This window comes from Clytia hemisphaerica, unplaced genomic scaffold (genome assembly GCF_902728285.1).
Source record: "Clytia hemisphaerica strain Z4C2 unplaced genomic scaffold, Clytia hemisphaerica genome assembly, whole genome shotgun sequence".
Classification (NCBI taxonomy): Eukaryota; Metazoa; Cnidaria; class Hydrozoa; order Leptothecata; family Clytiidae; genus Clytia; species Clytia hemisphaerica.
This window is the reverse complement of record NW_027103947.1, coordinates 168,168-190,402: the sequence shown is the minus strand read 5'-3', so window position 1 is coordinate 190,402 and position 22,235 is coordinate 168,168. Positions and strand designations below refer to the sequence as shown.

Genomic DNA, 22,235 nt, shown 5'->3' with positions numbered 1-22,235 from the left:
ATTTTGTTGTTTCTTTAAACTTTTTGCTATTTATTTTAGAAAATGAAAAATAGAACGGTTGAAGCTTTATAGAGAGGGACTATAAAAAATTTGCAAATGATAGGATATTCGCGAATGTAAAGGAAAACTGCAAAAATGATGTTGAATATACAGTGTTTGTGTGTCTAAAATGTTTTGCTTGCAACTTGCGAATTGAGGGACGCTCTGGATCGCTTCGCAACTTTTATACATATACGGCTTGTTTTTCCATGGGTCAATTTTGTCTTCGAAAGATTGAAGAAACTTTTAACGAAAAAATAAAGTTCCCAGTTTTCTTCCTTTTTTCCCTTTTTCAGTGTGAAGTTCATTTTTATTCATTTTCACGCTTTTAGCCTGAGACGTGCTATCTCATTTTACACTGGGTGATGAATACCCCATGCAAATGCTCACCCCGTTCATTTGCCAGGATGTGCCTGACTGACAACTGCTTGTGGGTACAAAAAACCCCACATATTCCCAATTAGTATTCTGGTGTAATTCGAAAATGCATATGTGATCAAAAGTAATGAAAAAAGGCCAGTCAATGAATTATATCGAAAAAGAATACCCTTTATAAAGTGGAATATTGGAATGTAATCTGGTAACTTTGACTTTTCGACTTTGGAAAACGTAAGATACAAACCTCCGAAATGTGATCCTTATCTCTGATCCCGTCTTTCTCTTTTCTGACTGTCTGAGTTTCTGAGTTTCTCATTTCTGACTGAGTTTTCATACCTGTCAATCATTTGACCATCAATTTCGACCAGTCTAATTTTCGCACCGAGTGGGATTCGAACCACCACCAAAGAAAGACCTTCGGATTCGGAAGCCAGCGCTCTATCCCTTGAGCCATCGCCGCACACCAGAATCACGCAATTCATAACATTTTATACCCAACTGGCAAAATGTTATTATAATATGGGTAAAAGTACCCCTTTTTTAAACCTGACTGAAATTCGAGCCGTTACTAGCAACCCTGCGGGGCCCAAGGCGCCGAGTATGCACCCGGCACCCAAACAGCAAAACCCCCGGAAAATTTAAAATGTCGGAATGAGCAATAGCCGATCACATTTTGGAGGTTTGTCTTTTATGTTTTCCTTCGACTTTTCGATAGTCGAAATCGAAAGTGTTTTGTTGTTTTGCTACCACCATTTTGGTTGTATTTTGCAGAATACGGTTATGGAGAGAAATCTGTGATAACATTTGTTATGTGTTTTACTCAGAAAAGAACATACTTTGAACACGCGCCCATTCCCCTGATTCACATTTCATTCAGTCCATTCAATTTCTTAACTGATCACCTTCGTTGTGCTGGTATGTCTTGTTCACTGGAAAAGATGGTTTATTTTATCCCTGGTCTCTATTGACAGTTACATAGGATGTAGGCTTTTGCGTATCAGTATCATTTACAAATCCCATTATTAGTTAGCCTCTGAAGAGATCATCTGTAACTGTTCTTTTCATCACTGTCTTGCATTAACGTCCGCCAGGCAGGCAGAAGAACAAACAGGCTTAAGCACCCCTATATGTATCTCTGAACAGCCCAACAGCCAGTGGTGTTGTGGGAAAATTTTTCTGGAGGGGCCAAAGTCAATTTTTTAGAATGGCGCCTCCATAGACCTTTTTTTAAAGAGGCAGCCATGTTGAATAATTATGTACTCCAGCATAAAAACAATGATACAGCCATGCATAGTTACTGTATGCATATTTTAAAATTATGTATGGCTGTATCATTGTTTTTATGCTGGAGTACTATAATTATTCAACATGGCTGCCTCTTTAAAAAAAGGTCTTTTTTCCAAAGTGACGCACCAACCCACCCACCATTTCGAAACTTTTACTAATTCATTTGCCTAGGCATAATGAGGAAAGAAATATTTAGTGGATAAGAGTAGATATATCTTTGATAGATGGAAAAGGGAAAAACAGGCCCCACCATAAATCTGACACTTGCCAGAGTGAAAAGAAACAGTATTATAAATTGGTTTTACGCAGTTAGATTTTTATTTAATATAAATGCTATATTGTAGTATTGCACACAAAAAAACTTGTAAATGAGCTAGATTGTAAAGAAGTTACCAATGCAATGAACTTTATTGCGAGCGAAGCAAGCGAAAAAAATTGCAAGTGATTTAAAATTATCCCAGTAAAAATGGTCTTGGGGCGCAGTTAAAGGCGCATAAAGTATGATTTTTAAGATTGGGGGCGTTTAAAAAAATCTCTTTTGGCAACCCTTACTCTAAAGGCGCCCCCATCAGTGATTCTGACCTTCTTATTATTCCTAATTGAAACTTCCAAATGTTCAAGAGATTCCTGACAACTCCAGATCAAAAAATAGAAAATAAAAGATCTACTCTCACTTGTCATAATTCAAGAAGGTCAGTGTCCGATACCTGGACGCTAAAAAGTCATGAAAAATGGTCTGAGTACCTAAATAAAAGAAGGTTGTGAAGTTGAAAAGTTTAGAAAGAAAAAAATGAAAATGGGTAGGACATACTTATAGGAATTTTTTGAATTTGCTTTATCAAATTACTACCGTGTCAATCTAAATTTAGAAAATATTACATCTTTACTCAAAATGGCCTCTGATGCAACTACTTTGTTTATTGGACGTTTGGGACCAGGTGTCACTGATAAAGATCTTTCTAACATTTTTGATAAATATGGAAGAACCGTCAGTAGTGAGTATTTTCATCCTCGTGAATTGTTACTAGGTTACCCAATCAATAGGATGATCTGAATCAACTTTCATTTTCTACATCAACTGTCATCAATAACAGCTCTAGGCTGCAATTTGAAAACTGTTGGTTTGTCGTCATCCGACTGACCCTAACTCAAAACCTGCCTACCCAAAAAAATTTATTGCCAATTTCAAAAAAGATTTCTTTCTTCAAATCAGAACGTTTTGTCTGTCTTGTCCAATTTTAAGCTTTTAAGAATCGTGAATTCCTTTCTAGCTCTTCCGGTTTCATTTCAATATTATCTAAATGTAAGCTGAACTTTCATAAATCCTGAAAAACTTGGGTTGGGTGACAGCAAACCAACATTTTGAGTTCAAGTCCAGTCCTATTTATTTTACTTTGATCTTTCTTTCAGCCACTATAATTGACGGAAAAGGTTTTGGGTTTGTTCAATTTGAAACATCAACTGAAGCAAATGATGCAATCAATGGTGCTAATGGAGCAGTAAGGGTTTTTTCTCTATTTTTATAATTCAGTATTGTCAGTGATTCAATGATCGCTCACTTGTTTATAGGGAAAATTAACTTCTCTAGCAAAAGATATAGTTCTTTTATGTTACCTGAAATCTAATCTTTTTAAAAGCAGCGCATGTTTGTTAGGGGCTCTTGCTTTTAGTTGATAGAGAACTTCTAACTTTTTTAGTGCAACCATAAATTTTTATCCACAGATGGGTTAGTCAAGAGAAAGATATTATCAGAAAGCTATTTTTGAGTGGAGTAAAACTATAAACAAACTTTTGAAAACATGTGAGTGAAAATAATTTTAAAGAATCAATTAAAAAGATTTAACTTTTTATTGGATTAAGCTGAAAACCCTATCTTTAGCCCTACTTTTACAGAAGGTTTCATACAAAATAAGAAAGAGATTGAGAATGAAAGTGATATTTTTTCAATGTTATACTATATTGTGTAGTACTTGGAAACAATAAAAGCATTACCTCAAAAAAAATGTTTAGTTCCCCTTTAAAAATCCTTGGGCAGTTCTAAGCTTTTATTTAAAAAAAAATCCAAGAATTATTATTACATAGGCTTTCGTAGAATTTAGAAAGAACAATGGAATAATAATTTAATATTTTTTTTTAGGAAGTGAAAGGCTCCCAAATATCAGTTGAAATGGCTAGAGATAAGCAATCATCTTCATTCTCTGGTGGTTTCAGAGGCCGTGGTAGAGGAATGAGAAGAGGAAGTGATGACGGTGGTTATAGAGGAAGAGGATTTTCTTCCCGCGGAGGTGGATATTCTCGAGGTGGGTATGGACGCTCAAGAGAATATGATTCAGACAGATCACATGGTGGACGTGATAGTTATGAACCAAGAGGTAGAGGTCGTGCAAGAGGTGGTCCAAGAGGAGCCCCCAGATTTGGAGGTGGTGATAGATATTCAACAGAGGACAGGTATGGTGGAGGTGAAAGATCAGAGAGAAGACATAGTGACAGGTTTGAACGATATGAAGGAGGAAGTAGATATGAGGAAAGATATCAAGAAGAAGAAGATGGTTTAGATGATCGTTATTCAAGAGGTGGTGAAAGAAGAGAACGAAGGGAATGGCATGAAGAAGAGTATGAAGAACCTAGAGAAAGAAGATCTTCATTCGGCCGTGGAGGTAGTTCTAGAGGAAGCTATACTCCACGTGGTAGAGGAGATTTCAGAAGTTCTGATCGTGGGCGATCTGAACGTGGAAGCTCGCGTGGTGGATTTGCACGTGGTGGTAGTTTCAGCAGAGGTAGTGGGGATCGTGGTGGCTTTAGCAGACGTGGAGGAGGTGACAGAGGAGGATATTCTAGTGGTTATGACCGACATGAAAGAGCTCCCAGAGAAAGCAATAGAGACTGGTATGGTGCTAGTGAGCGACGAAGTGGAGGTGAAGACAGACATGGAAGTGGGGAACGATTTCAGAGACACAGAGATGAAGATGGAGGTGGCTATCGTGGAAGAGGAGCTGGTCGAGGTGGATTTACACCAAGAGGAAGAGGACGTGGGCGTGGAGGGTTTTCAAGCAGAGGAGGATCCCTTGGTGGTGGACGATCTTTCAGTGAAGACTATTAAGATCAAAATGTAAGTTCATTATAAACTTAACTTTTTTAACTGCAGTTCAAATCTTAAGTGACAATCTCTTGCTGTCTTTCTGTCCTTTGTATCCTGGTTGTTAGAGTAGGCAGAAATTTGGCAGTTAAAATCTTTCATCATAAATATTAGAGAGAAGTCATCCCTTTGGTATCAAATGAAAGCAATGCAATGACTTTAAACAGCCAATTTTCTGACCACTCTATAATTCACAATTGAAATAGGGGCATGGCAAAAACTGGGTAGCCTAAATCTGAGCTAAGATTTGCAGACTCATTTTGACTCATTGCACACAAAAAAATGTTGTGTGTCTTGCACATCCAGGCATATCAACAATGTCTCAGCATTTTCAAAATTAGTTTGACCAGCATGGGATAATACAGGATAATAGAATAAAAAGTGCCACATACACTGCATCTACTGTATAAATATTGCAAAATCTTCTTCATGTGCATAGCCAGAACTTGAACTGCATTATTTGAACTGGATGATCTTAAATGCTTGGGTGATCAAACTTCTTTCAAGTGTTTATTCTCAATTATTGCAAATTATTTTCATTTATTTGTATTCAGCAAAGTAATTCATCAAAGTAGTTTTTTTACTGCTTTCTAACACATGATTTTTTCAAATGCACCTTGTTCAACTTTGGAAACTCATTTTCTTTCATTAAAAGGTTTTAATTGCTGGATATCGTTGTTATCATGTCTGTTGAATGGAGAAACATGCAAGGTACTTCAAAAAGCAGAAAGACATTATAAACACACAATAAACACAAGAGACAGAACATAGAACTACAGAATTGAAAGACATTTTAATAGCACTTTTAAATCGTGTTTTACAATAAACATTTTATACATATGTGCTGATGGGAGTATTTTATCAAGCTGTTGTACATATCACTGGATATACAAGTCCATCGTCATGTTTTATCAAGGAGATTTTATAGAAAAATTGTAAAAATCGAAACCAATGGCAGTTCATTTCTTCATGATTTTCTTGCGATCACCAAATATTGATTGAGTTTATCAACTCAATTTATTTTTTTGTCTCAGCCATATGTCAGAAATGTCAATTCTGTCACAAATTCCTGAACATTCCCAATTTATTAATTTGAAATATGAATACGGACTTCAAACATTTAATAATAAGTTTGTCTTCAAATATTTCTTCCTTTGCAAGGATTTTAAAGTATCTTTGAATTGGAGTTCATTATCCCTAAGCATTCTTGTATCAGAAGAATGGGGAATTTGTTAATTTAGACTAAATTGAAAGACCACTGCATTCCATAAAAAAAATTCGAAAGTGATTTTGTAACCTTGATCCATGTATTATCTCTTATCCTGATTTTATACACCAGTTAATTTTAAAACACTACAGGTAGAACACAAGCAGAAAAACAGCGACTAGTAGCTGCTCGTGGGTTCAATCTGCACTCAATCAATTCATTACCTTTGAGATAGCTGGGAAGTACCTAGGATCATTAGAAAAACACTTTAAATTTGTTATTAGTTGTTGGGTTACTTACAGGCTGTTCGGGAACAAATTAGGATAAGTGGTGAAGGGATCTTGAAAGGAATCCCCCAAAATATTTGGCATTATAACTTCAGGTATCCACAGACCCCCAAAAATTTATTCAAGACCCGTCACATTTAATGTGACCATTTGCAATTAAATAAATTATGTTTGATCAGAAAAGGTTGAAGAAACGAGAAGAAAAATTAACCAGCACAATTAAAAAATTGTTCACAAAGAATCCTACATTTCTACCATAAAGCAGCATAAAGAGAAGTTTACTCTACAGTATCCAGCAATAGAATTTCATTCAAGAGCAGAGAGACAGAATGTAAAATTATACAGGTAAAATGGTAATGTATATGATATTTCAAAATTCAGCACCACAAAGCATAGTGTACTTTGTACAAACTACAATATTTAAGGGCGAAATATGGTGGAGATTGATACTGCTTTTCTCATGATTGAATTTTATTTTGAAATTTCACAATTAATATTAAGGCTTTTCAAGCATGTCTTTCTGTCAAAATCAATTTAATTGAAAAACGAAATAAATTCACTCTTCCTTACTCCAACATTGCTACAAGTATGATATTTCACCAACCATTTGAGCAAGCAAATTAGCACTATAAAAATCTCATCACAGACAGGTAACTTGATCTTAGAGAGAATTTACAAAGACCAGCAAGAATTAATTCATCACAACTCAAGACATCGGCAGGTAAAATCATTCTTTAATCATCCGAGAGGAACACTCAAACATATTGCTGCTTGTTTATAAATAGCAATTATGTAATAAGCAGGTAATATCATAAATTTTCATTCTTCGATTTTCAATGATATGTTTAAAAAATCAATTGCCCCTAGGCTACATACACTTATTTGCGAATATAGGAGTATCAATATTTTACTGCAAAAGTCTTCATTTGTATCTTATCACGGTGGTACCTTTCACTTCAAAATAATCACAACGTTGTAACTTCAGGAACCTATATTTATGCAATTTATGGTAATGATTTGGCTCTACAGTTTAATGAAAAGTAAACAATTAAACAAGGGTTGAAAAAACTATTCAAAGAGACTTTTTTCAAATTATTTCTAGAAAATGGCATATAAGAAAATGACATATATTCCTCTGCAAAATTTTCATATCACATATTCATTTAACTACCGCATATATTTAGAAAATGATTAATATTTAGCCTTACTCTCGACCTATCAGGAATTGAAGGTATTCATGATATGCACCATTACAATGTCTTCTGACATTACATCACGGGCCCAGTAGCTGATTGGTTGTAAGTGACGTAAAAGGAAGACAATGCAATGGTGCATATGATGAATTGGACAGTTGAGTTAAAATAAGATCTAAATAACCCAAAAAAGTGCAAAAGCAAACTTTTAAGAATTATTCTCCCTGATCAAATTCTTAGAATCTGTTCTTTTTTCATCCTCGATGACAATATATTCTAAAGGAAAACACATGTATAAACTCATTGTAGGCACTCAAAACGATGGAAAACTCAATTCAAAGTAGAATTCTCTGAAAAACTTGTGTCGACATGCAGATGACGCTTGTTTAATCTGAGAGATTTTTTATACAGATTGAAACCAAAGTCCATGTTTTTCAAAAGCCAGTCACATAGTCACATCCACTGTTTTGCTTCATAAGTTTGCTACCTTCCCTTTCAATCTTTTAGATTGATGGTTTACCAGATTGGTTTGATATCCTAAGAAGTACAGTGCCCTCAAAATCCTTTTGAGCAATGATTTCAAGATAGGAAATTGGAACTTATAAATTGGTAAGTTTACTATAGAATTGGAAGTAAAGCTTTCACATGAGAAATAAGCTGAAATACCTGGAAATACTTTAATCAGATTAAATTCTAGATTTAATTTTGCAAATAAGCATTTTGGAAATTCTTGCACATAGGTGTAAATCAACCAAAATTTGTTGAAAGTAGCCCTAAAAATGCCAAAAATACCAAATTTACAGTGTATTTTAAGATTTGAAACCGGGTTTTTGTATTTTTTTGGGGGGGAGGCTGGAATATTGGTTTGTCGTCATCAGACCGTCCTTACCTCGAAACCTGCTGACCTAAAAAATACATTGACATTTAAAAGAATTCTTTTTTTCCCAATCAGAACATCTATTGTGTCCGTCTCACTTTATATCATTCAGAATCGTGAATTCCCTTCTATAGTTATCTGATATTCCGATGGCGGATTGACAGCTGCCCACGCTAAAGCTCAAAAGGGAGCGGGCCAATTTCCCATCGGAGAGGAATGATAGTCGGCATTTGATGTGCCGCACCCTCAGTCGGGTTCAACAGCCCTTGTCCGTAAACCTATAAATATTTCAGTTGGACCCGCCAATCCCCGAAAACGAGGGCTGGGTTACCAGACCTCCCGCTGCAAAATTCTGACGCGGTCTTGCAAAATTCCGTAATGTAAACCTTCCAGATGTTGAAAATTTTCCCGATCTTCAGAGCTTTAGCGTGTTGGATGAAAATTTCACCATCTGGGTGCCAGATCTGGCCAGATAACTTCTATAGTATAGGGGGAAATTTTTGAGGTTGCTCGAATTTTTGGACCTACCTGGAGGTCCTATAAATTAAGCTGTGTTCGTCCGTCCGTCTGTTACCAACTTTTCTCAGGATTGAATCATAGGAATCTTTTGATTTTTGGTACAAAGGTGCAAAATGGTAGTGGCCAAATTGTGACAGAGCCCGATTTTCGAAAAAAAAACTTTTTTAGGCAAATTTGAGCCAAAAAACGGGTTTTTTGGACATTGTGAAAAATTGGATCATTAATTTTTTCTGATTTTTTGCATGAAAGTAGGGTACCATCATAGGTAAAAGATGGCTCAAGCATATTTTTGCAAAAAAATTTTGTTGGCTCAAAAAACGCATGTTTACCTATAAGAACCACTATTAATAAGCATACATCAATGTTCTTAGTCAAATTACTCAATTTTTTTATGAGATAGATGTTTTTTTTGCTCATGAGGGCTTACTTTTGAAGAATATGATTGTGTGTTTAGACAGGAAATTTTGGTTGCTTGGCGTATTTTTATAGAAAAACTGGCCAAATTCGTTATTTTTTATAAGCACATTATCAATTACTTAGGTATTAGCTTTTCTCGAGATTGGCTCTTTCATTTTTTAAGATTTTTTGCACAAAGATACTTTTATGGACCTACCTGGTTATGCATTTAACACATTTATAATTGATATCTATGTGACGTGACCATTCAACAATCATTCAGAACACAAAAAGCGACGATCTATTAAAATCAGTCGTTTGTTTCTTATTAAAAAACGTATAACAAGTGCTTTGACTAAAAAAATCGAGTGATTTTAAATTTCCCCCTACTACTAGCTCCCTTCTAAATTAACCGAATGGCAAATGGGCTCTTCCAGAAAAAAAAAATGTACATGGTGGGGGGAGTTCGCTCATGGAAATACTTGACTCGAAGAGAATTTGAATAAAATCACGCTATATTTTTAATTTGTTCATTGTGTGCTGACAGTTTTGTTTATAAAACATAAAAAAACCTTGCAATAATAAGCACAGAAGCACAGAATGTTTGCTGCTCAGGAAATCCTCGGCAAATTTTGTCAATTTTTACATATTTACTAATGCCAATTTTTCAACTATATTCTATCAAAATTTTGAGGCAGCTGCTATTTTAGATCTAAAGATATTTATAGCAAAGAACCTTCCACAAACAACAGAGAATTCGCAAAATTTGAAGAAGTTTACCTCTCGAAAGTTTCCCGATAAAACAAAAACTTCTTTTAAAACTATAAAGAAATTATTACTCGAAAAAAACTCGCATTTTACCTAAAAATACGAGGTTTCGTTGGACAGAATAACTTTACTTTAGTTCTTATAATCTATATCTTGACTGATTTTTGCTATCAAGGATCGGTAGTCAAAGGAGGCCGATTTGAAGAAATTTCTAAAGAGTTTTATGACTTCTCTGGCTATTACTGAAAAGTTGTTACTCCATCTAACTTTTATTACCTCTATGACTTAACCATTTCCAGACAACTTAACGAAATCTTTGTTTTGAAGGTCTTTTTACTTTAGTTTTTTGTTAGCAATGTCTTTAAAAGAAATTAAAGAAACAAGAATTGGAAGATTTAAATAGTTTTCTTCTTTTGTTTTTAGAAACTATCCAACCAAACCCATGTTAAAGGGCAATCGACGAAGATGAACAGTGTTATTTATTGTTGAGTAACTGATGAACATTTGAATGTTATAAATAATATCACAAAGCGGATACTTAAATTACCATCAATACACCTTTTCGACCACAGCCGCCAATTACCGCGCGGGCATTTTTTGTCCGTTTTACTACCCTAAAACCGTCCCAGTCTTTTTTTCGCACCTATAGACAAAAGTGTATAAAAAGAATTGGATCAAGTTTAGGGGGGGACAATTAAATAATAAAGTGGCACGCGCCTGACCGCGCGACTAGAGTCGAAAAGATGTATTAGGATGTTTAATTTCAATAAAGAAACTTTTTGTTTAACCAAAATTAGATAGATAATGAGGATGACAATTTATTTCTAATTTTCTTATTTTTATAAATTTTTCATAGCTATTTATTGTTTTAATGATAAATTTTTTAATTGTATGATATGAACTTTTTACAGAAATTACAATAAAATCTATTGAAATTGTCAATACAATATCTTTTTAAATAAATAAATTAACTACAATCCATTAACCTACTTTGGAGCACAATCGTTAACTTTGTTCTCATCTAAATTTAATTCTGAATTTCTTTTTCTCTAATATTTTAGTCAATCCTTTCATGCCTTTAAAATGATGTCATGTTAATCTACTTAAGCCTTTGTCGTTTGCTTTGCTTCTTGTCCTTTTTCTTATTTTAGTAAAAAGTGATAATTAAAAATTTACCATACTACCAAATTGCTCCTGGATCTTGATAAAAAATGAATTCAAAGAAGGTAAGCGAGTGATCACAAAATTTAACATTCTTTCGATTTTTTTGTGTTGATTCCCGCGTACAGATTTGATGAGTGGAATAATTTTTAGCGCATATAATTATGTTTGTGCTTCAAATATTTCCATATAAAGCCTCATCAGCCATTACATTTCCATAAACGTTCTCTTGTTGTCCATATTGTTTATTATTATTGTACTGATCGGGAAATCTACTTTGAGTCACTTCATAAGGATTCTCCTCCAAGGTATTCTTATTCAAAGCCATATACTGGCTCTCCTCGTCCGTATCAATATTTTGTGTATAGCTCATGTAATGATTCTCCTCTAAAGGCTTGGGAGGGAAATCTGCGTAATCATTTTCAATTGTTCTGGGTACAGAATATCCATCATAGTGGCTGTTCCTTTCTTTCACTAGTTTCTCTTGGGAATTAGATGTAGCCATATAATAAAGGTTTTCATTCTCTACTGGTCTCGGGTTTGAATATCTTGAATAATCATCTGTTTTGCTGTGTAGGTTATCATAAAACGATGTCACGTCTTGTGTATTCCCATACAAATGTTCTGTTGGTGTGAAAGTATATGTTTCTGCACCCACGTTGGTCTTGAATTCAACATAATTATCCTCAGTATTGGTCGCTCGTTTGGTGAATGATGTTACGTGATTTTGAATATAGTCGCTGTCATCATCAACATGGTTGCTCTGTAGTGATGGTCGAATCAAAGATATATGTTAGAAAGAAATGATGCCCCAAAGGTAGTCTTATATTTTTGATACGCGTATCTTTTTAACGGGCACATCTATCTATCTTTTTGGGCTTTGCATGCATGAACTTTATCGTCATCGACAATAAAGGTACCTTAAGGGAAGAAATTTTCGCGTTTCACAGCTCAAAAGTTTGGAAGTTTCGCCGAATTTAATTTCGCGGTTGAGAAAAGTTTTTGTTTAGAAAATGGGCTATTTTGCCCTAAAAGGGAGGTGACTTCAAATTCTGAGAATATTTAAGTTTCGCGGAATTTAATTTCGCAGATTTTTCAAAATACCGTGAAATTTATTTCCTTAATTTTAGAATTTTCAGGTTTTAGGAATTATACGCCAAGTTACTTGAGAAGAAAAATGTTTAGAGGGCACATATTTGGAATTTTTAACATAAATTTAAATCTAAACATTTTTTCTTCTTCATTTTCCTCAGATGAAACAAATGAGAAATGTTTCAAAAGAATTGTTTGTGAAAAGATTATTGGTTGGGTAAAGGTATGTTTAATACACTTACGTATAATATTGACGAATCTTCGGGAATAACTTTGAATCTAATATAAGAAAACAATTTTTATCAAAAATATAACAAATGCTGGGGATTATGTCAATTCAAACTGAAAGGTCCTTTTTGATAAAAGAATGGTACTCTCCATTAGGATGAAGGCTACCTTAAATCTGGCAACATTACACTAAGAAAAACCCTTAATTTGGAAGCACCGAAAATGTCCTTATCTCAGAAGGATCTGTTGTTTGATCTATCAAACTTATTCCATCTCGAAAAAAAGGGAGCAAATGGAAAAAGGAAAATCATTTTACGTCATTTTGAGTTCTTTCTTCTTTCTTGAACCTGAAAAAAGATAAAGTGAATCTGAGATGGGTAGATATAATTTTTATTAGCTCTTCTGGTCTAGTAGCTGTTTTCAATAGATCTTATCGGAGTTTTTGATTTTTCTTAAAAAGCGATGCATTGTGGGATTGTTTTGGGGGTATTACAATAGAAATCTCTTAGGAATTCCTCGAGGGAATTCTATTGTAATACTCCCGAAACAATCCCACGATGCATCGCTTTTTTAGAAAAATCAAAAACTCTTAAGGTATGTTCCTTTATGGCCTGTTTAAGAAAACTTCCTTGGAGCATTTATTTCAGCCCTTTATGCACGGATGTAATTATTTTCCTATCAATGGTATCCTATCATTTCTAAAAAGTTTCTAAAGTATTTAGCTTGAAAATTTCAATACACGGGTTTCGAATTAAATCTGGCGCGAGAGAAAAAATCAAGTAAATAAAAGGAGTGATAAGGGGAAATGCCTTATAAAAGGTTGATAGATTTCCTTTCTTCTCTTTTGAAAGCCAGGTGTTCATTCAAAAGATGTTTTTCTATTTTAAATTCAATAAAAACGATTGACTTTTTATTTTAAAGTTTTTTGTTTTCATAATGACCCATAAAGTCTGTCAAAATGGAAAAATGAGCTAAAATTGCTTGATACACGGCCAATTTTCGTTCTGTTTACTTGATATTTTTCGTGCAAATTTACATGGGATCAAAGCTAAAGCTAAGCAAAAATTTAATTCGAAACCCGTGTATTCTCGCTTACCTTTTTTGCGCTTGCAAGACAGTAAAACAATGATAAATGCAACCAAAACCACAACTGCAATAGCTGGACCAAAAACCAAGGGGTCTTTCAGTGTTTGAATCGCTTTTGATGTGCCTGGAAAGAATAAGTGGATTTTACCCATTCAATTCATATTCCCCGGACGTTTTGCATATGATGAGATATGATCGGGAAAATGCTATTTCTGGTTTATATCATTTGTTGTTCACGATCACGTTTTGACCTCTCATCACGCAATCGCGAAGAAAAAATCTCCAAATCACATGATAACGCGCTGCAAAAAAGTCCCTATCACGTCATTCACGAAAACCGCTTGGGGGCCTCACTTATCGCCTTCTTGAGCAAAGATAAATTCCTTGATCTATTTTCCCAGTCTTGTATATATTTTTACTATCTCATTCTTGATCGAAAGAAACAAAATTTTCTTACGTATGATTGCAATGCTACAGTCTGTGGATTCCCAATTCTCATTGCAACTGCATTCACCCGTTAAAGGATGACAACTGGAAAAAAAGAAAAAATAGTTATGTTTTAAGGTTGGATTTTGTAGTGTGTTATGGAAGTTTACTTTTCACCACCATATCATTGCTTTATATTTAAGATAAATTCACTTTCAATTTCGAGAAATTTCACTGGCTTAATCTATGGCAGTTTACGGTCGTGGTAACAGGAGTATCACTTTCTCACCTTTTTGTGTTCTTTTTGACGCATTGGCAAGTCGAATTACAATTCACGCCATGTGTCCAACCTTCGCAATCTAGAGGAAAAGAAATACATAAACTCTTGTTAGTTGTCATATCTTTTATAATAGCCTATCCTTATCCCCGATTTCTTATCACTTCGACGTCGAGAAAGCCGTGCTCGTCTGGTACAGGCAATGTCTTTCTAATAAAGTATTTGGTAACTTGTCTCGGACTTTTCTCGCCATCGAGAAGTTTGAAAGTTTTTGGACCTGCCAAAGTTTTTGCTCAAGAAGCTCAAATCAGGCATCGGCTGGAGCTATTTGCTTTCCAGTCTACCTTCATTCACTAACGCACTACCTTAATATCACCAGAATAAAGTAAATGTTCTTTTGCGTCATGTTTTGGAGCTGAACAGTACTTACATGGAATACTGCAATCTGAGCCAATCCATCCAATCTTACAAGAACATCTTCCGCTTTCATGATTGCAATCTAAGGTATTCTTTGAAATACATCCACATTTTGATCTGCATCTTTCTCCGTAATAACCCTGAGCACATTTCTTCTCACAACTAAAGATAAAAGAAATTCAATGGTTTAAGCACTGCTTGAAAATATAATACAAGCTTAGAAATGGTGAAATATAGCGCTTGATTGTTTTTAAGATTTGAACTTTGAAAAATGGCTTCAAACCATAACAACAATCAATTGTAAATACATTGCTAACTGAGGTTGTCTAATACCATAGGTTTTGTCATCCCTAGGTGACCTTTCAAATGGGCTCGGTTTTTATATTATACCGTTGTGCAGAGTACACTTGCTTGGCTGTTATGTTGGGTTATTATTTGATACATCGATTTTCTAGAACAACGGTGCAATCTTTCTTTTCATTTAGCTTTCTCAAACTTACTTGATGCCAGTATATCCTCTTTCACACTCACATCTTCCTGTCACGTGATCTGTAGCTCGTGTCTGATTGGCCACGCATGTGAAATTGTTTTCGCACCCAGGTCCCCAAGAATTTTCGCATGCTTTCTCACAAAATTCACCTATCCATCCCGGTGTACAAGCGCACGAACCGTTCACCTTGTCACACGACGCGCCGTTTTTGCACAAACAAGTTTTTGAACAGTTCTTGCCAAAAGTGTCTTCGCTACATTCTATGAAACATAAACAAATATTGTTAGTTTCATTCGTTTAGGGTGTATTTGTAGTCGATATTTCTGTTCGTTTTTGTGAATTTCATGTTTTCCACTGTTGCTATGAAATTTTGTCAACTTTTCATTTATTGCACATTCGTGTGTTGAATTTGACATTTGAATGGTAAAAAAGAGTCTCTTGTACGCTCTCTGATATCAAAGTCCGTGAAAAGTCTACCTACCACTCGAACAGTTTTTGCCAACGAATCCAGGATGACAATCACAAAAATTTGGTGCACTGCAAACACCTTGAACACATCCATTTTCCAGACAAGTAGCTGAAATTGAATGAGTGGATGAAATTCATCCTTAAGTTTTGATTTGTTTTTTTTCTTGCTACTATGAAATTTCATGCTTATATTATGTTTATATTATGTTTAATGATAAAGATAGCTGTCCTTTAGTACAGTCAGTTTTCAGATAAATTTTAACCTCAATTCGGCAAAAACCGAGAAAAATTCTCATTTCTTACGTTGGCATTTCGTCCTATCTTTCGGATCAGCTTTGTAGCCATCTCTACACGAACACTGAAAACTTCCAGCAGTATTTTTACAATCTTGCTGACATGGTTTTGTTGTGCACTCATCGATGTCTGAAATAACAGTAAAAATGCGGGTTATCTATTATAAATATCTTGATTTACTGTGAGGTATTTTTTAATTTTTTTAAAGTGTAAAGAATTACTCTTATGGCCTTAAATTCAATTTATTACCCAAGCATTTTGAGGAGTTCTTCGGGTCAACTTTGTAGCCCACTTTGCATGAACATTTAAAACTTCCAGCAGTATTTTTACAATTTTGTTGACATGGTTTTGTAGCACATTCGTCGATGTCTGAGAAAGAAAAAAAGTCCATTCACAATGAAGGTCGATGTGTATGTTATGGTCATGGAATTAGCACCCACAGATGTGGCCTTATCAATCTAGATTGACATTTTGACAATAAGTAGTAAAGCGTTTTAATGAAATTAAGAATGACTTCGACTCGAATTTTCTTTGGTCAAAGTCTTACCCAAGCACTTCGTCGAATCTTTCTGATCGACTTTGTATCCCTCTCTACACGAACATTGAAAACTTCCAACAGTGTTTTTGCAATTTTGCTGACAAGGATTTGTTGTGCATTCATCAATGTCTAAGAAAGAGAATAAAGAGAGGTGCTTGTATGTATAATCGTCAATTCTTTATTCAAATGGGAAAATCATTCAGTCAGATTTCAGATTTTAAACTTGATCTGGACACAGTTAACTTGCTCACTACCTACCTAAACACTTTGTCTTATCTTTAGGGTCAACTTTGTAGCCATCTTTACACGAACATTGGAAACTTCCAGCAGTATTTTTGCAATTTTGCTGACAAGATTTTGTCGTACATTCATCGATATCTAAAAGAGTGAAAAGTAGAACAATTTCGTGTTAGATAGAAAAGCTTACATCAGAATCTTCTGGAAAGGTAAAAATTACAAACCCATGAATGGCTTGGCTCGAGTCATTGGTTTAACGACATCGCTACTTTTCCGAGATACTTCATGTTAAATTGATACTTACCCAAACATTTTGTCTTATCTTTGGGGTCAACTTTGTAGCCTACGTTACACGAACATTTAAAACTTCCAGCAGTGTTTTTGCAATTTTGTTGACATGGTTTTGTTGAACATTCGTCGATGTCTGAGAGAGAAAAATTGTGTATTGTATGACCGTCCGTAAAATAGTATTTTGAAGTCTGTCAGAAACTTATCGGGAAATTTTATAATTGGTCTTAGTTGTACTCATTCAGATAATGGTATAAAAAAAAAGATCTTGTGAAATTGAGGTTTACCTAAGCATTTCGTTGAATCTTTAGGGTCAACTTTGTAGCCAACTCCACACGAACATTTAAAACTTCCAGCAGTGTTTTTGCAATCTTGCTGACATGGATTTGTGGTGCATTCGTTGATGTCTAAAAGAACGAACAAATTATTGTACTTTGAGACCGACAAAAAGTAGGATTTTCTAGTATTTTAAGGAGAACATCTGTCAGAAACTTCTGGAAACTTTTCGGTAAATTTGAAAAAGAACAAATATCCACAGGCACACCTTTGTTACTACACTAAAGTTATGGCGATTTCCACAAATACTTATGTCAAATTGAGGCTTACCTAAACATTTGGTCAAATCTTTGGGATCAACTCTGTAGCCAACTCCACACGAACATTGAAAACTTCCAGCAGTGTTTTTACAATTTTGCTGACATGGATTTGTTGTGCATTCGTCGATGTCTGAAAGAGCGAACAAACTATTGTACTTTGAGACCAACGCAAAATAGGACGTCCTAGTGTTTTAAGGAAAGCACTTATCAGTAACTTATTATCCGGTAAATTTGAAATAAGAACAAAGGTCCATGCACACCTTTGCTACTACACTAAAGCTATGGCGATTTCCACAAATACTCAAGTCAAATTGAGGCTTACCTAAACATTTTGAGGAGTTCTTCGGGTCAATTTTGTAGCCTACTTTACACGAACATTTAAAGCTTCCTGCAGTGTTTTTACAATCTTGTTGACATGGATTTGTTGTGCATTCATCGATGTCTGTTTGAATTTAATAGATAAAGAAGATATTATAGATATAATTTTCATCTTACTGAGTAACATGGATAAAGTCTTTCCAAATGTGCAACCAACGATCTGACTGTGATCTGTGATCTGACTTATTTACGTGAAAAGGGTAATCACAATTTACGTACTGAACTCTCTCCGTCACTTACCAGAACATTTTGTGGAATCTTTCGGGTCCACTTTGTAGCCCTCCCGGCAGGAGCATCGAAAACCTCCAGCTGTATTTTTGCAATTTTGTTGACATGGTTTTGTTGAACATTCGTTGATATCTGAGGGAGTATGAAGGAAAGCTTAGAATATCATTCATTCATTCATTCATTCATTCATTCATTCATTCATTCATTCATTCATTCGGATATCACTTAGAAAGATAGGTTTGAAAATTGTTAAACATGAACCCGTTGCGTAATACCTACCCAAACACTTTGTGGGATCTTTAGAATCAACTTTGTAGCCAACTCCACACGAACATTGAAAACTTCCAGCAGTGTTTTTACAATCTTGTTGACAAGGATTTGTTTTGCATTCGTCGATGTCTGTTAGAAAGGGGTCAATGTGATTGAAAACTCCTATTTTTTCGATTTATCAATTTTCGAGCTTTTCTTTTCACTGGTAAGATTTTTCATTATAATGGGTAAGTTAAGAACTTACCCAAACATTTTGTCAAATCTTTAGGATCAGCCCTATGATATTTCATAGTACGATAAGGTACTAAATTGAAGGAATTACTACAAGAAAATTCACTGGATCAACCCTTACCTAAACACTTTGTTGAATCTTTCGGATCAACTTTGTAGCCCACTTTACACGAACATTGGAAACTTCCAGCAGTATTTTTGCAATCTTGCTGACATGGTTTTGTTGAACATTCGTCGATGTCTGAAAATTAAAGAGATTATAGAAAAGTCTGTACTAAATATGGCACTTCACACAATTTGATACTTTCCTCTTGAAAGAAAAAGGTGTAAATTGAAATTAATACCTCTTCGCAGAGATAGTCTAGAATTTATATTTATCTTTAAACTGTCGAGGATCGCTGATTCTTTCTTGGATTGAGAGTTGACGCCCATTAAAGAGCAGCGGCTTGATTTGCCTATTTTTGTCATTTTTTTTAGCCTGGCTTTGCAGGGCTGTAAGATAATGTTACAAACAAAGTCCGTTTAAAATCGTACCCAAACACTTTGTCAAATCTTTAGGGTCGACCTTGTAGCCAACTCCACACGAACACTGAAAACTTCCAGCAGTGTTTTTACAATCTTGCTGACATGGATTTGTTGTGCATTCATCGATGTCTAGTGATTAAAAAGATAAGAAAACTGTTTTAGTCCAGTTAAGCCATCTTCACTCAGAGCATAGAAAAATGATTGCCAGAGCATAACATATTTAATTTTTGTCTAAATGACTATGTTAACAAATATTAAACTACTCAGTTTCAGTTATATTCATTCCATACAATCTTAGTCGACTTTGGCCTCTGTGCAGGAGGCCAGGGTTCAATTCCCACTCACGGCAGTTCACTTGGCAAGTGAACGTTCCTTCTCCCGGGTCAACCCATGCCATGTGAGGGGAATTGGGTAGTCCGTTCAAGGTGCTGACGGGACGCTCATTAGTAAGCGTCTATAGTTGCGAGAATAGGCCTCTAAAGCCTCCTGCAACTCAACCAAATAGAAATAGAAATAGAAATACCCAAGCACTTTGTTAAATCTTTTGGATCAACTTTGTATCCTATGTTACACGAACATTGGAAACTTCCAGCAGTGTTTTTACAATTTTGCTGACATGGATTTGTGGTGCACTCGTCAACATCTGAAAGAAAGATAAAATATTTCGCGATTTTTCTCGGTATTTCTAACGAGAATTTGTATACTTTAATAACCCTTCCCTGAAAAAGGCCCTTCAAAATGTGTAACTTCGATTCATTAGCTGAGTGTGGGTAAATATTTATAACATTGAAAATCTCACCCAAACATTTTGTCGAGTCTTTTGGGTCGACTTTGTAGCCTACGTTACACGAACATTGAAAACTTCCAGCAGTGTTTTTGCAATTATGTTGACATGGATTTGTTGAACATTCGTCGATGTCTGTTGAGGAAAAGGAACAACAATAACAATTTAACTTTACCTCGTTGATTGAAGCTAAAATATTTTGTTCTGTAAATTTTCTTTTACGTACCCAAACTTTCCCAAACACTTTGTTCTGTACATCTTCTTTTACATACCTTTACATTTTGTCAAATCTTTAGGATCAACTTTGTAGCCTACTCTACACGAACACTGAAAACTTCCAGGTGTGTTTTTGCAATTTTGTTGACAAGGATTTGTTGTGCATTCATCAATGTCTAAAAAGAATGAAGAAATTTGATTTTGTACACATGATCTTTTATTGCTTGAACTTTTTATAACAAAAAGCCTAAAAGAGCGGATATCCGAGTAACGACTTTGGCGGATATCGTTATCCCTTCGACCTACTTGGACACAGGGGATGTTGGATAATGGATGATGGTCTATTTCCTAGGCCGGATATTTCAGTTTCAGACTAGAGATCCAGGAGGCTGTGAACCTTGGAAAGTGAAAAGCTGGCTTAGAGAAGCCCGATATTCAACTCACCTAATGGACACGCGTCGCCCTGTTGTTTCCAACCTTTACAACAAACAGTGGTGTTTCCAGACTCTTTGCAAACGTGAGTCCTGTTGTAAAATAATGAAGTAAAAGTTAAAATCGAGAGAATTCCAAAAAGACATCAATACGAAAATATAATGATTACGCAGAAAGTTGAATGTTGTTAGCTTTGCTCATATGAATTTTCATGTCGTATGATTATAGACCATCTCAACACGAATGGAAAATCAAACTCACCCATTTGGGTTGAGCACAGCCTCAGTAAGACATGCACCCATCAAGAAATAAAAAATCATCTGCCATATTTTACTATTCATTTCTCTTCATCTTCTCTAGACGAAAGTAATATGAAAGTGCTTATCAAAAGGGGGCACTTGATAGGGAGGGTTTATACTAAGCCTATAGAAAATAATACCCTAATGTATCAGAATGAAAGCTAACTGATTGATGGTACTCGAAGTATGTGATTTAAGTCTCCTTTTGGTGGTATTAGTGCCTTTATGTATCAATTACGAGTTTAAGTGACTGAAGCGATTTGAAATAACCCGCAAAATCGAGGACGGTAAAAGTGCTGATTTACCGTCGACCTCAGTCAGTCAGAATGTAGACACATTAGTACCATGCCGTCACCTTCGAAGATTTGCGAAGGGTTGAGACAATAATGTTTCACGATATTTTGCGAAAATCTTGATTTAGCACTTCCATCAACACAATTTTCCACACATCTTATCAAACATTTTCAATGATCTTAACCACCCTCTTAGCTATCCCACATTTAACACACCATAAAAAAAACGAAAGAAATTTTCTACTGTTTGTCTTATGATGAAACAGAAAAAGTTTCGCCTAATTCCTCGATGGCCAGCATGTGAAGAAACTTGTCATTGCTTGAACATCGCTCCTTTACATTTTTGTGCAATGCGTCTTTTATTTTGTTGACATTTGCATCATCTGTGTGTTTTAGCTCCGTCGTTTGAAAATTCAAATTTGTTTTTAAAAGGAAAACGATAAATGTCTATCTTTGACAACTCAAAACGGTATACATATGGGTTTACAATAGTTTCTTTAAAATTATTTGGGCTTTTGTGGGTTAGTTATTGGCTTGACGGATAATTATTACCAAAAAATGTTTGATCAATGTTTACAAACAACAACCCAATACTGTTCTTCTTATCATTATAAGATCAATTTCTATAAGTACTGCATAGATTCTAATTCCAGATACAAATCCATGAAAGCTCTCTCCTGACTTTCGAGTCACATGTCAGCACTTTCCCTCTTACCAAGATTTGAGGGAAATTTTCTTGCTGAATCTAAAAATGTTTCAGAGAACAGAAAAGTATGCAACGATTGCGAAACACCTTTGTAACACTACACCTTTCTATAAGGTATTCATTCCAATGGTTTCTCCTCTCGTATCCGTTCCTGTTGCAATATGAGGATATTTCCATAGTTTAAACGG

The 22,235-nt window shown here is 35.1% G+C and overlaps 3 protein-coding genes across 7 annotated transcripts in view; 1 reads left to right on the top strand and 2 right to left on the bottom strand.

The window, feature by feature from the left end:
- The window catches only part of LOC136809967 (protein FRG1-like), a 230,614-nt gene that overhangs the window by 119,702 nt on the left and 88,677 nt on the right, over positions 1 to 22,235 (bottom strand). The gene's annotated exons all lie outside the window — the stretch shown is intronic.
- On the top strand, positions 2,572 to 11,022 carry LOC136809960 (uncharacterized). 2 transcript variants are annotated; one of them, XR_010847041.1, is made up of 5 exons: positions 2,572 to 2,699; positions 3,115 to 3,203; positions 3,842 to 4,813; positions 8,035 to 8,136; positions 10,511 to 11,022. XR_010847041.1 is itself a non-coding variant. In XM_067066523.1 (4 exons), the coding sequence occupies exons 1-3, from the start codon at positions 2,597 to 2,599 to the stop codon at positions 4,802 to 4,804; spliced, it is 1,155 nt and encodes a 384-aa protein (XP_066922624.1). In that variant the 5' UTR covers positions 2,572 to 2,596; the 3' UTR covers positions 4,805 to 4,813; positions 5,496 to 5,873. The 2 variants fall into 2 exon arrangements, 1 of the variants encoding a protein (XP_066922624.1); XM_067066523.1 differs by lacking the exons at positions 8,035 to 8,136; positions 10,511 to 11,022 and adding an exon at positions 5,496 to 5,873.
- Positions 11,051 to 21,099, bottom strand: LOC136809991 (fibrillin-2-like). Its single transcript, XM_067066561.1, has 26 exons — positions 21,011 to 21,099; positions 20,762 to 20,841; positions 20,374 to 20,493; positions 20,117 to 20,236; positions 19,841 to 19,960; positions 19,327 to 19,446; positions 18,914 to 19,033; positions 18,571 to 18,690; positions 18,304 to 18,423; positions 18,008 to 18,127; positions 17,696 to 17,815; positions 17,377 to 17,496; positions 17,106 to 17,225; positions 16,823 to 16,942; positions 16,574 to 16,693; positions 16,276 to 16,395; positions 16,036 to 16,155; positions 15,746 to 15,841; positions 15,275 to 15,524; positions 14,788 to 14,936; positions 14,370 to 14,439; positions 14,112 to 14,185; positions 13,665 to 13,778; positions 12,885 to 12,915; positions 12,583 to 12,619; positions 11,051 to 12,011 (listed from the first exon to the last, which is right to left on the bottom strand). The coding sequence occupies exons 1-26, from the start codon at positions 21,088 to 21,090 to the stop codon at positions 11,424 to 11,426; spliced, it is 3,369 nt and encodes a 1,122-aa protein (XP_066922662.1). The 5' UTR covers positions 21,091 to 21,099; the 3' UTR covers positions 11,051 to 11,423.